This window comes from Apium graveolens, chromosome 1 (genome assembly GCF_009905375.1).
Source record: "Apium graveolens cultivar Ventura chromosome 1, ASM990537v1, whole genome shotgun sequence".
Lineage (NCBI taxonomy): Eukaryota > Viridiplantae > Streptophyta > Magnoliopsida > Apiales > Apiaceae > Apium > Apium graveolens.
In genome coordinates, this window is record NC_133647.1 from 199665770 (window position 1) to 199678557 (window position 12788).

Consider the following 12788-nt stretch of genomic DNA (forward strand, 5'->3'; position numbering starts at 1 on the left):
AAATGGTAAGAATATAACTAAAGAATGAGATGCATAAATGGAAAGCTAGCTAATTGTAGAGCATATTAGTAGCTAGCTGTTTGTGTTGATGTTGTAGACTTTAGCCCTTACAAAAAGACTGCCTGTGCAGTGCATGCTGGGTCTGAGTCTTATCTGGACTTATAATCTCACAAGACTTGATTTGAGGTGATTGTGTAGAATTGATACGAAATATCACCTTTTTTGACCTATCATATTTTCAAACATATGCATGTAAATTCAACCTCTACTACAACCCTACTGCTACTAGTCTGGTAATCTAGCTCCATCTTCATAGGATGAAGATTGTATTTAGGTGATCAGAACTTGTTTAAATTACTATACTCTCCCCCTGTGTCCGAGCTGATCGGTTTTGTTTGATTTTTGGTGATCAAATTGACTCTACTTTAATCAAAAATGAAAAACATTATTTATAATATTTTGGAAAACTCGAAATATATTCTATCAAAATTGAGTCAATGTAATCCCAGATAGTCAAACGATATAGATAAGTTGGAACACAGGGATAATATCACATGCATTAGCTATTATTCTTGGGAACACTTATGTAAAATTGTCAATCTTGTCTTTGCTTTAGGCTTCTCTTCCAATATTTGCACACAAACTCTGGTTTGAACCACCATATTGTTCTCCAGTTCTTTAGCATTGAACCAAGTTTGTTGTCATTTGTGGCCCAAGGTTCCAACAGAATTTTTCTCACATGAGCATTTGTGTGACAGTTGCTGCAAAATGAGCTTACTTCAAATGAGATTGTACCTGCTGATAGCCATTATTGTGGTATGCAACATTGAATTCTATTCAGGTACACTACAACTTAGTTACCACTTTCTTTCTTGATCAGCCTCAACAACTCATCTTAGTTATATTTTTTTAAACCTTTTCATTTGTATTTTTGAATCATCTCTCCTTATGCAGCTTCTCAAAATGCATCTTCAAGTACAGTCTTAAGTGCAGTCCGAAACACTACAACAACTACGATGACTGAATCGACAAACCCGAACCACAGAAAACTTCTGCAGCATGGTAAAAGAAAATTTTGTTACTTGTAGCCTCGAATTCTTTTAATTGAAGAAATGTTCATATTCATTATGATCTGTATTTGATATCCTCAAACAGGATAATCTTGTTTTGCTAAACTGCGTTTACGTATGTTTTTAATCAGGGAGCTGCACAAGCAGGGATTTGAGTATTTCACAAAGCAAAGGATCATCAACTGGGATACCTGAATACATAGTTGAGATAGTAAACACATGTGTTCATGGCTGTGCAACTTCAAACATTCATCTTCACTGCGGTTGGTTTGCTTCCGCGAAAATCGTTAATCCAAAAGCCTTCAAGAGGCTTTCTTATGATGATTGTTTGGTAAATGAAGGAAGGCCATTGGAGAATGGCCAGATTATCAGATTTACTTACTCAAATACATTCATGTATCCAATCTCATTCAAGTTTGCGAATTTTTGTTGATGTAAACATATAAACAAGGCCTTGCATTTTCAATTTTTTCGCGAAATCTGAAGAAATAATAGGTGACTAGTATAATTTGTTTGCTACTCAGACCAGAGGTTGTTTCATGTCTTTTGAGAATCATTGCATAATCATCAAGGATATAGATTGAAAAACGCGATATAAAGCGTATCAAGACTTATACTTGACAGTTGACACATTAGAAATTTAGAATGCACTATTTTTCTGGTAAAACTGGCAAAAAAGAAAACTTTTGTAAAGATGATGTAACTTTTTTACCAAGGTTCTATGCATGATCTATGATAACTCATGAAAAATGCTAGACGGACTCAAATTTGTTACAAATTTTTTTTCAAATAATTTATAAATAGTAACTTTTCTCAAAATAATATAGGACTCGCGTGCATTTATGTGCGCACACGAATTAAATTCCGATACATATCACTCATTTTATAATTATTTTGGTACAAGTTTTGGCTTAGTCAACATAGTTGCAAGTAGCCTAGTTGCAACTTGCAAATAAGTGCCAACAAAGTTGTTGGGTGTAGTGTTTGAACTCTTGTAAATTAAGTGATAATTTGTAATTTATAATGCACCCTTTATTTTAGCATCGCAATCAAATCGTCGGTAATAAAATGAACAAAACCGTTGAATTTAAATACTAAAAATATATTAACTAAAGTTTCTAGTTTCAAATTTGTCCAGCAATATATTATTATTTCCAAAAAACTACAAATAAATGTTTGAATCTCACCAATCACTTATTATTTTATGTTATTTGATCTTAATTATAAATCAAATGCATTTAAACAAAAATTATAATTACATTGACTCAGTTGGTTAAAGAGATGATAACTATCTTCTTCTTGGTCACGGGTTCGAATTCACGGGAGGAGAATTTATGATTATGGCTCACGAGCCAGAGTTTTCGCTTAAATGTGGTTTACTTGGTTTACTCCGTGCGCACTCGAAAGATAGAAGCTGCGGTTACCTGCGATAAAAAAAATTACTATATTAAAGTTCTTTAAAGTTATATATTATAAATGAGCAATATATAAATATTAACAACTATCCAAACCATACATGATCAGGGACACTAACCATATTTTGTAAATATACTCTTATATTTTTAAATTTTCGGGGTGCACTTTCATATATTTTCTAAAAAATTATTCATAAAGAATGATAAAAATTTATTTTAAGGAGGACACGTGTCCCAAAAAGATCCTCCCATGTATACCACCCATTTATTATGTAAGTAATCATTTATTATGTACTAGTAGATAACCCGTGCGAAACACAGGCCGATATCAAAATATCAATATTTAATAATGATTATAAAAATTTATTTTAATTTTTTTATTAAATATATAATAAATAAAATTGTACTATTATTGCAATTTTTATTTTTAAATTATATGTATCTTTCATTAATTCAAATCTTATTATAACAACAAACTCAACGTTATTATGTATATATTGTTCAAAAAGACATAACTAATATTTTACATCAAAACTTTAGTCGCGACACGATTGATGAATAATTTAACAAAAAATTTAATCAACAGCACTAAGTAATTGCATATTAAATTTTTTATTGTTAGCTGAATTTGTGTTTTTATATAGTTTGTGATTGCATAATTTTTTCTGATAAAATAATCATTATGTATGTATAAATTTGCAATTGGTGCTAAAATAGCATTCTGTAGGCATGAATCTAGAAATTACAATGTATATACGATTTTGTTTATATAAAAACAATATAAATATGTGGTATATACGAATCAAAAAAGGGTAAAGTATTACATATAGAATTTTAAGTCTTATATGAATAAAAAAGAATAAAAATGGTATATTTAGAGTTATAGCAAGATTTAAAAAAAGGGTGAAACCAAAAGTTCGTAAAATCGAAAAGAGGTGAAACCAGAGTATCCCTTAAAAGATGATTTCCTTATTAATTAATAATAACACTGTTTAAAGGATTCCATTTTATTATTTTAATAAAAATAAAAAAGAATTCACGAAAAATAGAAATATCGTAATTATAATATGATTCCAATATATATTTTGTTAAAAAACAATATAAAACTCTGCAGGAAAGAGAACTATAGGGGTGAAACCAATATTCGGCGTAAGCGTACTAAGATGAAACCAAGTACCCAATCAATAAATAATTTGGAGTTCTACGAAAATAGAATTGTAATCATATTACGGTTTGAACAATTTTATTATTTTCTAGTGGTGAAACCAAAATACAATTTTTTATAATATTCATACCATTTTATTAAAATGGAATTCTACCAACAAATTAAAAAATTCTAAATTAAAATTTTCAATTTAAACACATAGCCTATTTACTTGGTCGTGGTTTATATTTCTCGGAACCTATTTAGTTAAGCCAATATATGAACTTATTTATTTTAAAATATAATTAAAAATAGGATTCAAACCTATAAAAATAATAAAAAATTCAAAAATGAGTAAAAATAATACATATACAATTATAAGTCATATAGGAATAAAAATGGATAAAAATAATACACTTGGAGTTAGAAAAGGTGAAACCAAAAGGTTGGAACTAAAAAATAAGTGAATATGTTTCGTTTATTAATAAAGAAAAACGGGTAAAAATAATACATATAGAATTATAAGTCAAATAGTAATCAAATAGGATAAAAATATTACAACTAGAGTTACACCATGAATCATAAAAATAAAAAAAAACAAAAAGTGATAGAAATAAAAAATAAGTGAAAACAAAATATCACTTAAAAAAATTATTAATAAAGAAAAACGGGTAAAAATAATATATATAATTATAATTCATATAAAAATCAAAAATAATAATAATAATACAATTAGAGTTAGATTTATAACATGAATCATCAAAAGTGAAACCAAAAGGTAAGTGAAACCAAAATGTGGTGGTAGCAAAAAATAAGTGAAACCAAAAGGTGGTGGTATAAAAAAAATAAGTGAAACCAAGTACCACTTGAAATGAAGTTTCGGTTTCGCTTATTAATAAAGGTTATTAAAGTAATTTATAGCATATCTGAACTAAAATTATAGCATGTATTTGATTAAATTTAAATTTATGTTATCTTAACGAGTTGATTATGCTAGTGATTTAGTATAGGTTTTCCAAAACTCAATTTAGGCCGATTTTTTTATTATTTAAAGATTTGGGGATGTAATGCTTGATTGACTACAAGAATGTAGAACATATTGTTCAAACTAGCATCAATAAATCAATATTATAGTTATAATATTATTTGTTATTCAAGCTTTACGACAGTACTTTGATCTCATAGCTATGTTAATGCTCTCTGTTGACATGTCTTGTACTTGGTTTGTTCTTTTGCATGTTCTCATGAAGATGAATAAATTGTTTGCTTCGTACATACTCCCTCCGTCTCACTAAGATATTTAAGTTCATTATTTGCACGAGACTTCTATAAAATATAATTTCATTATATTTTTTAATCTTATTTACATCTGATATGATCACTAGTTTAGTGAATGTGATTGCAACTTTTGTGGCTATGTATGTTGTTGATAAATTCAGCCGGAAAGTTCTTTTCTACCAAGGAGGTATTTAGATGATTACATGACAGATATACATATTTAATTCAATAAACAATGCTATTTATAATATCATGGACTTAGCCCTACCTATTTTGAGATGTATGCTCTTACTTTGTTGTGTATGTAATTTTTTTTGACAGGTTATTGTTGCAATTTATTGGCAAAGAATTTGGAACATCTGGCGACAGTGATAATTTATCCAAGTGGTATGCTATTGCTATTGTGGCTTTCATATTAATATATATGGTTGGATTTTCCTGGTCTTGGGACTCTAGGCTGGTTAATAGCAAGTGAGATTTTTCCAATCGAAATTCGATCGGCCGCACAAATTATCACAGTTTCAGTGAACATGTTTTTCACATTTGTCATTACTCAACTCTTTTTGATGATGCTATGTCGGATGAAATTTGGCCTTTTCGTGTTCTTTGCAATCTTCGTCGTAGTAATGACCGTGTTCGTGTACTACTTGTTGCCTGAGACTAAAGGCATTCCTATCGAAGATATGGCAATGGTATGGAAGTCACATGCATTCTGGAAAAGGTTCGTGAATGATGATGTCGATAATGAGAAGCCTAAAAAATGTCCTCCGTGATGAAATTTTATTGAATAAATTATACTCTTTAAGTTGATTTGCTAGGTATTTTATGTCTATACGGAAACATTGGTAGGTAAACATTGGTAGGTAGCCAGAGTGAGTGTATTAAATTTTTTGGATTGCAATCTTTGAGACTTATTTTCCAATTGTTAATGTGTTATAATCTTGGCAAATTTTACTTTATAAGAAATTTTCTGAGTCTTTTTTGACAGTTTGTAGTATGTTCCTGATATAAGGCCTTCTGGTATACCCGTACCCTGTTAAGATTCTACACTGACTGGTGTGACATGCTTGGTTAACACATCTCAATTCTCTATCCAGTGCTAATATAAAACATCCAATGTAGCACTCTTAACTTATTTTCCCTTGAAAGTTATAACCTGCACATGTAGGCAGATAACAAAATACTACATATTCTAAAAAGGCACAACCCTGTTACACCAAGTCGACCTCGAGTTACATATAGTAAGAAGCCACAACACTATTATGCAAATCCAATCTTAGCCGAATATTCTGCTACTGAAATACTTGGAGTAGTTATGTGCAATCTCAGAGCTCTGGCGATGCTTTAGTGGCAGCATCTTTACATTCTGCTTCTCTCTTTAATTCCGAAGACTATTTTAGCTTGTTATGTTTTTTGTCCATTTCATCCTTTCCTGCAGAATATTTTTTGAAGACCTGTATCAGATGACATAGTTCTGTTAATGCTGCTGAATGCTGATATGGTACTTTCCATTCCATCATGTCTGAGAAACTTGAGCAGAAAATTATCTGTTTCGGACAGAAATTCTGCACTTTTCTAGTTAGTATTATATATTTATTTGAGAATCTACCTTAACCTTGTCCTTTGGATTATTTGTTTGAGCATCTAGATTAACAGTCTCCTTTGAATAGTGGTAGCTTGGCAAAGTCTTGCATCTTGAAACACTTGTTGGCTTTAGCCTATCCTGTAAGGGCTTTGTGTAATCTTCCTTTTCTTTTGAGAATGCTGAAATAGAAATATTATCAACTTGTTTAGATATTTCGTCTGATCCTCAACTTTCCTCTTCTCCCGCTACATCAAATAACAGCCTCTTCCTTGTAGCTGATTTTTGGTTTCTGTTAAGTGGCTCATATTGCTTAGTTATTTCTGTTAAGCAATTCTCTTGCTGACGTGTTGCCATCCAACGTTCGAGCCAATTCCAGCCCATGTTAGATTCCACATCAGATTCGGATCTGGTGTGTTTCTTCTTAGAACAGACTCTCAGCTAAAAGATCAAACACCAGTTATGAACTTGATATGATTATTTTTGTCACAAATTATCTATATTTTATTTAGTTATATATTTTGACAATTTACCTGTTGCGAGAAGGCATAGGCTAATGCTCTTTCACGCCTTGTTGTTGCTTCTAATCTGTTTTGCATTCTCAGCTTTGATTTATTGCTGCTTACGGTGCTATCATCCCAGTCCTTCTGCAAGATGGCAGTATCGAGTAATCTCAGATAAAATAGAATGGTCAAGCTACTCAATTGGGAACGGTGGTTGGTTCATTATTTGATCGAGGTGGCATGTCTGCAATTCTAATTTCAAAGTTAGACTGCCAATTGCTAATTAATCATCAATTCTATATGCTGCCTTAAATTGTCTATAGAAATTGATTTGTTCTGCATTGCTACTATAGTGTGCTAAATATATGTATCTGATTACCAAGAGAACTACACTATTTGTTAGTTTACCTTCAGCTTCAGTACTTGAGTTCTACCTTTGTGTTGCACTCGTTGAATCAAACTCTCATTCTCCTCTCGAAAGGAGTGAACTGTTGAGTTTCCAGTTTGAACTTCTATAGATGTTCCAACAGACTCACTCCTTTTACTTTCTGCTCCTACACTGAACTTTTCCTTACAATCCATCAAGCTGAGTCCTTCTTTGTGTCTCCGAGCCTGAAAGACGTTAAACATAAGATTCAAAAAGTGGAATATATGCACTGCAAGGTTTAGAATTCAAATTCACCCCTTTAGTTCTTGCAATCCCTGAACATAAATTGTAGCAATGCACCCTTTTACATAAACATATGGCGAGATTGTTGTGATAATCTGAGTTACAAATTAATTAAGCATGTAATGTGCAAGTCTGACTGTGTGAATTGACCAGAAAGCTTCTTAATGCTGACTGGATCACAATTGCTGCATCATCTTTGCGAAACAAATTAGAGGTTGAGTTCTGTTTTTCTTCTTGAATATCTACATCCTTTTGCTTGCTCTCTGCATCTGTTTTCTCGACCAAGTCCTCTGGCATAGGTTGCGTGACTGTATCCACAGAGCTCCAAACAGAAGAAGCGGGATCATCTACACAGGTCGAACTAAATTCAGGTTCAGTTGATAAAGTGACTTTAGAGCTCCTCACAGACGCTGAATCCTCCTCCGCAAGAACAGAGTTGAATTCATCCCCACACAGGTACGATCTAACTGAGCTCTTCCATCTTTTTCGTTCTAAATCACTTCTGACCTGATCGATAAATAAAACAACTGTGTAAATTGAGCAACAAAATAGAAGGTGAAAGCATGTTAAAACGGCAAAGGTATCATGATTGCAGAATGCAGTACTAATGTGCAATGGTCTCGAGAGTTACACGATGATAAATAATATGCAACAAAATTAGCGAAACTGACTTACATTGGTTTCATGAGTTCTGATGGACTTGCTTTTCGAGAAGACACTCCTAACAAGCTCCCCTGTGATACCCATCTTCAGATTAGCAATCCCAATGTAGAAACTCCTTAAAATAACAAAGTGGCCAAGGAACTGTAAAGTTGATGAGTAGACGGAAAGAGATGGATGAGTAGACGGAGTGAACTGTTAATGTCTATTCCTTATCTTATTTCACTTCTTTTGTCCCAATCTTTCGAGTTATTGCTGATATTAGTGAGTTCCGTTTTTTCGTACCTTAGACCATGTCAAGAACACTAATAGGAGTGTTTCGCGAGGCACCGGATAAAACATGGTGATGTCATATCTAAGCCCTGAACCAGGTTGCCATGAGTACTAAAACATTGATGTAACCTTGATTGGCCCTCTAGAAATTGTAGAACTGTTAAGGTCGGGGAAAATTGTCGTGTTTATACAATCTTTGGATGCCTAAACAGTCTGTTGCGGAGCATCTTAGTGTCTTGTAAGGGTTGGTAAATATTGATAATGTGTCTGGTGACAAAATTGCTCTCAGTTGTGTTGTTAAACAAGTTGTCTGTGGTTTGCTCAATATAGATGGTGACCACATATGTTGTGCCCTGATGAGAGTGGCTTTACATCTTTGTTAATGTTAGACCATGTATTCCTGCATGATCTTTAATTTTTTTCTTTAATTTGGTGTCCGAACCAGTTTATGTGTACCTGGATTAATCGTCCAACAACTATGAAATATGTTATGATGATTTGCATGTGCAAAGTTTTAGATAAAAAAGAGTTGGCGGTGTTGTGAAATTCTAGTTGCTAAAGAAGGGATTTGGTAAGAAAATAATAATAAGGAATGATAGCATGACCAATTTTATTTGGTAAAATAAAAAACTTAAGTATGGATTGGGTGACGTGGTCCCCAGTATTCACATCAATTTCGCCTGTTAAACATGCAGAAATTTTTCGCGGACAGATGGTTACAGCTATCGATTGTCAGATATTATTAGAAAATAGGAGGTTTTCTAACCTTGTAAATGGATGTTCTTCACGTTAATGTCATGAGCAATTCATATACTATCAGCTATTGCTGAATAGTGAATGCATTGGTTTATAAATTACAATATCCATTTTTTCATCTTGGTCCCTACTTTGCAGAAACATGGCTAGTGATGCTGAAACAAGGGGACTTGCTTGTGAAGACGCAACTGATAGAATCAGCATCTTGCCTATGGACTTAATATACATCATCCTGAAACGCTTGCCAATTCACGATGTAGTAAGAACAAGCGTCCTGTCTTAATTTTGGGGAAGTATATGGGCAATGCACCCATGACTAGAATTTAGTTATACATTTCTCTCACGACTGTCTTCTAGGAAGGATTTTAACAAAGATAAACAACCAGTCCTGTCAACTCTACTATCTGAAGTTTCAAGAATCATCAGTAGTATTCTTTTAGCTCACAGTCACAGATAGTAGAGTTGACAGGACTGGAACAACGGTACCCGACTAGAATACTACTGATGATTCTAGTCGGGTACCGTTGTGGTATTTCTCACGACTGTCTAGAGTACCGTTGTGAGTCACACTGGCCCCATTTTGACCTTCATTTTTTTCATAGACCTCATTATCACATAGATTCGAGGTTTCAATATTTCAGTGATATATAGGACAGTAAAATTATCAAGCCTTGAGATATATTGATATTACAGGACATGAATTTCTAGCTGTTATATGACATCAATAATAATATTGTTTAGAGCTGCTTATCAAATCAATTAATTCTCCCAGGACCTCCCTGGTTTCTGAATGCTATTTTACTGATGCAGGGTAATCAGCACTGGGTAGCAGCAACAGTAGCATGAAAGATACTGCAGATTTATTTCCAAGCAGGCAACCAGTCCTTTCCATTGATGTAATATATCGAAAGAAAGGGATCAACTTCTTTCTCGGTTAGTTGTTTAGACCATTTTGCTCTCTTATCTGTTGTTGCACCTGGTCCATGACACTTGTACTCTGCCTGGAATAACTCTCTGCATTCAATTCACAAATGTATATCCCATCAGAGAACGAGATACTCGAGAAAGTCCAAGTGATGTACAATGTTCTTAAAATCGGCCTAAGCGTGGATCAAATGCATGGATTTGTAAATTCAGATTTTATTTAAACTTTTTCTTTTGCAGAGGCAGGCCTGGAAAATGATAATAAAGTAATTTCTTAAAAAAATAAAATGCAGACATTTAATGCTCCAACTGATCGATAGAAGGTACCTTAGTCACTTAGACAAGCCTAGCGATTTTAAGGACATTGTTATAAAATGGCATTTTTGTGAAACAATTGGGCCTTTAAATGAAACCAGCTTGGACTAAACCTTAGCACAGACGGATAGCTTTAGATAGTGTTAAGTAACCAGTCGCTCTAAACCCTTAAGGTGTACTCAAACGGGATCTTATACTCTTTAACATATAGGAATAATAGTACTTACTCGGTGCCACCATCGTCATATCTCCACAAGCTCCAGCCCTCGGGAACAATGGTCCGAGATAAATAAGTCTTTGCAAACACAACTCTAGAAAATGCTCCTTTAGCTCTACCCAAATACACTTGCCCTATTCCATAGACTTTTCCACCCTGAAACACAAATCCACTGTTTTCACTTGCTGATTCCCTGCTTTGTGCTGTTATTGACCCATGTATCTCTACCTTTTTGTCATCAATCACAAATATCTCGCATGACTGCATCCACAAATATTTGTCGTTTCCATGAATGAGCTAGAATCAGACTCCACATTGTCGGAAGAACTCAAAGTTTAAGAATTATAATGTACTCACATGAAAAATGGATCTGGCACGCCCAAAAATGAAGTCAATTGAGCCTTGAATGTAACAAGCATCATAGTAATGCCTCCCTTTGTAGTCGAAAAGTGTGTTATGGGTGCTATAAAACGCACAGTGGTAGAAAGCAACCATGTCTCCTGCTGCAAGCACTGCCACTGATTGATTTTGCGATGAAAATGGAACACCAGTGGGTGCCTCGTTCTTCAGAACCACGCCAATCAAAAAAAAAATTTAGTACAAACCTCGTCGTTAAACTCATAACAAGAAATTTTAGTAATAATGTGCATTTATTAATCAAGAGATAACGGATATAAGACCTTGATGCTGAGACCAAACACGACGACATGTGGAGCTTGAATTTTCAAAGTGGCGGATTCGGTGTTATCAGTAGAGCTTTGGGACCAAGAAATGGCCGTCCTTCCTTTTCCATTTCCTCTTATAAATATGAAGGGTTTGTTCTCTGGTATTGTCACCTTTTCCCTGAACACATTATTCACTTGCATTACAAACATTCTAAATGAAAATACTCTGCTAGTCCTAAGGATCAGGGGACAGACTGATTAAATTGTGTCCCCGGTGTTGCAATGAACACATTTCGATCTACCCCTCCCATAAACGATGCGAGACAACTCCTAACACGACCCTCGTATCATCCACCACGTTAAAGGGGGCAACAATAATAAAAATAATAATAATAATACTCTGTTAACGGTTTGTCTAGTGTATGCACATGGGCATATGCTAAGAAAATGTGATTGATGAGTTGTAAAAAATTTATTGGTTGGGATTTTTGTGTGCTTGCAGGGGTCCGTCATTATTAATGAGCTCTCCGCCAATATATTTTGTGGACATCTCATCAAATACTAAGTTTTAGCATGTGCGCATGGACACACACTAGAAAAATCCCTCTGTAAATACTGATTACATGAAAAACATGTTTTTAGTACCTGTAAACGCCTCTCCTGACATGAATTGTGACCCATTCAGTATTTCCACTAGGGACGGAATCAATTGCAGCCTGAACTGAAGAAAATTCCCCTCCTTCCTGATCAACCTTAATTGTTCGGTTCGAGGGAATTTTGGTTGTCAAGAGAGGAGCATCAATAACGCCTGGTTTTGACTTTGACGAGCCACATAGGGCAACATCTAACGACGAAATAAATGTTAATGCAAGAAATACATATTGTATTCGAGGTCTAAAGTTATCAGAGGATGAAGGCATTTTGCTATGAGGGGTAAGATGAAATTGGTCAGAGTTGTATGAGAAAATGGAATGGCAAGGCCATTGAAAGAATATGAGGTTGAAATGTTAGTTTTATATTTTTTACTTCTTTTTTTAGATGTTACAAAATTAGGGCGGGAAATTCAGTTAGGAGAGGCAGTTTTAGAGAAACTAGGACTTCCAATAATAATTCTGTGGCTGTCAAAATGGTTTCATCTTCATTATAACAGCTATTTATACTTGTAATTTCCTCTTCCACAGCTTTTAGACTAATTGAGGTGTTATTTAATTGAATTTTTATATTGTTTTTCATAATATTTTAGACAAGAACTAATGGATGAGCTGATAGAAGTTCCGAAAGTAGGGGTGAAAATATCTGACACGGGACTAAAATTC

At 33.8% G+C, this 12788-nt stretch overlaps 2 protein-coding genes and 2 pseudogenes across 2 annotated transcripts; 2 read left to right on the plus strand and 2 right to left on the minus strand.

The window, feature by feature from the left end:
- On the plus strand, nucleotides 1-1587 carry LOC141724194 (protein TAPETUM DETERMINANT 1-like). Its single transcript, XM_074526222.1, has 3 exons — nucleotides 1-841; nucleotides 955-1062; nucleotides 1202-1587. The coding sequence occupies exons 1-3, from the start codon at nucleotides 769-771 to the stop codon at nucleotides 1501-1503; spliced, it is 483 nt and encodes a 160-aa protein (XP_074382323.1). The 5' UTR covers nucleotides 1-768; the 3' UTR covers nucleotides 1504-1587.
- A 3416-nt stretch (nucleotides 1588-5003) lies between these two features.
- Nucleotides 5004-5680, plus strand: LOC141716630 (sugar carrier protein C-like; annotated as a pseudogene).
- A 233-nt stretch (nucleotides 5681-5913) lies between these two features.
- Nucleotides 5914-7959, minus strand: LOC141716640 (protein IQ-DOMAIN 33-like; annotated as a pseudogene).
- A 2040-nt stretch (nucleotides 7960-9999) lies between these two features.
- On the minus strand, nucleotides 10000-12471 carry LOC141678137 (putative pectinesterase 67). Its single transcript, XM_074484385.1, has 5 exons — nucleotides 12118-12471; nucleotides 11488-11650; nucleotides 11165-11371; nucleotides 10818-11068; nucleotides 10000-10365 (listed from the first exon to the last, which is right to left on the minus strand). Exons 1-5 carry the CDS (start codon nucleotides 12390-12392, stop codon nucleotides 10212-10214), a joined length of 1050 nt encoding a protein of 349 aa, XP_074340486.1. The 5' UTR covers nucleotides 12393-12471; the 3' UTR covers nucleotides 10000-10211.
- Nucleotides 12472-12788: the final 317 nt, after the last annotated feature.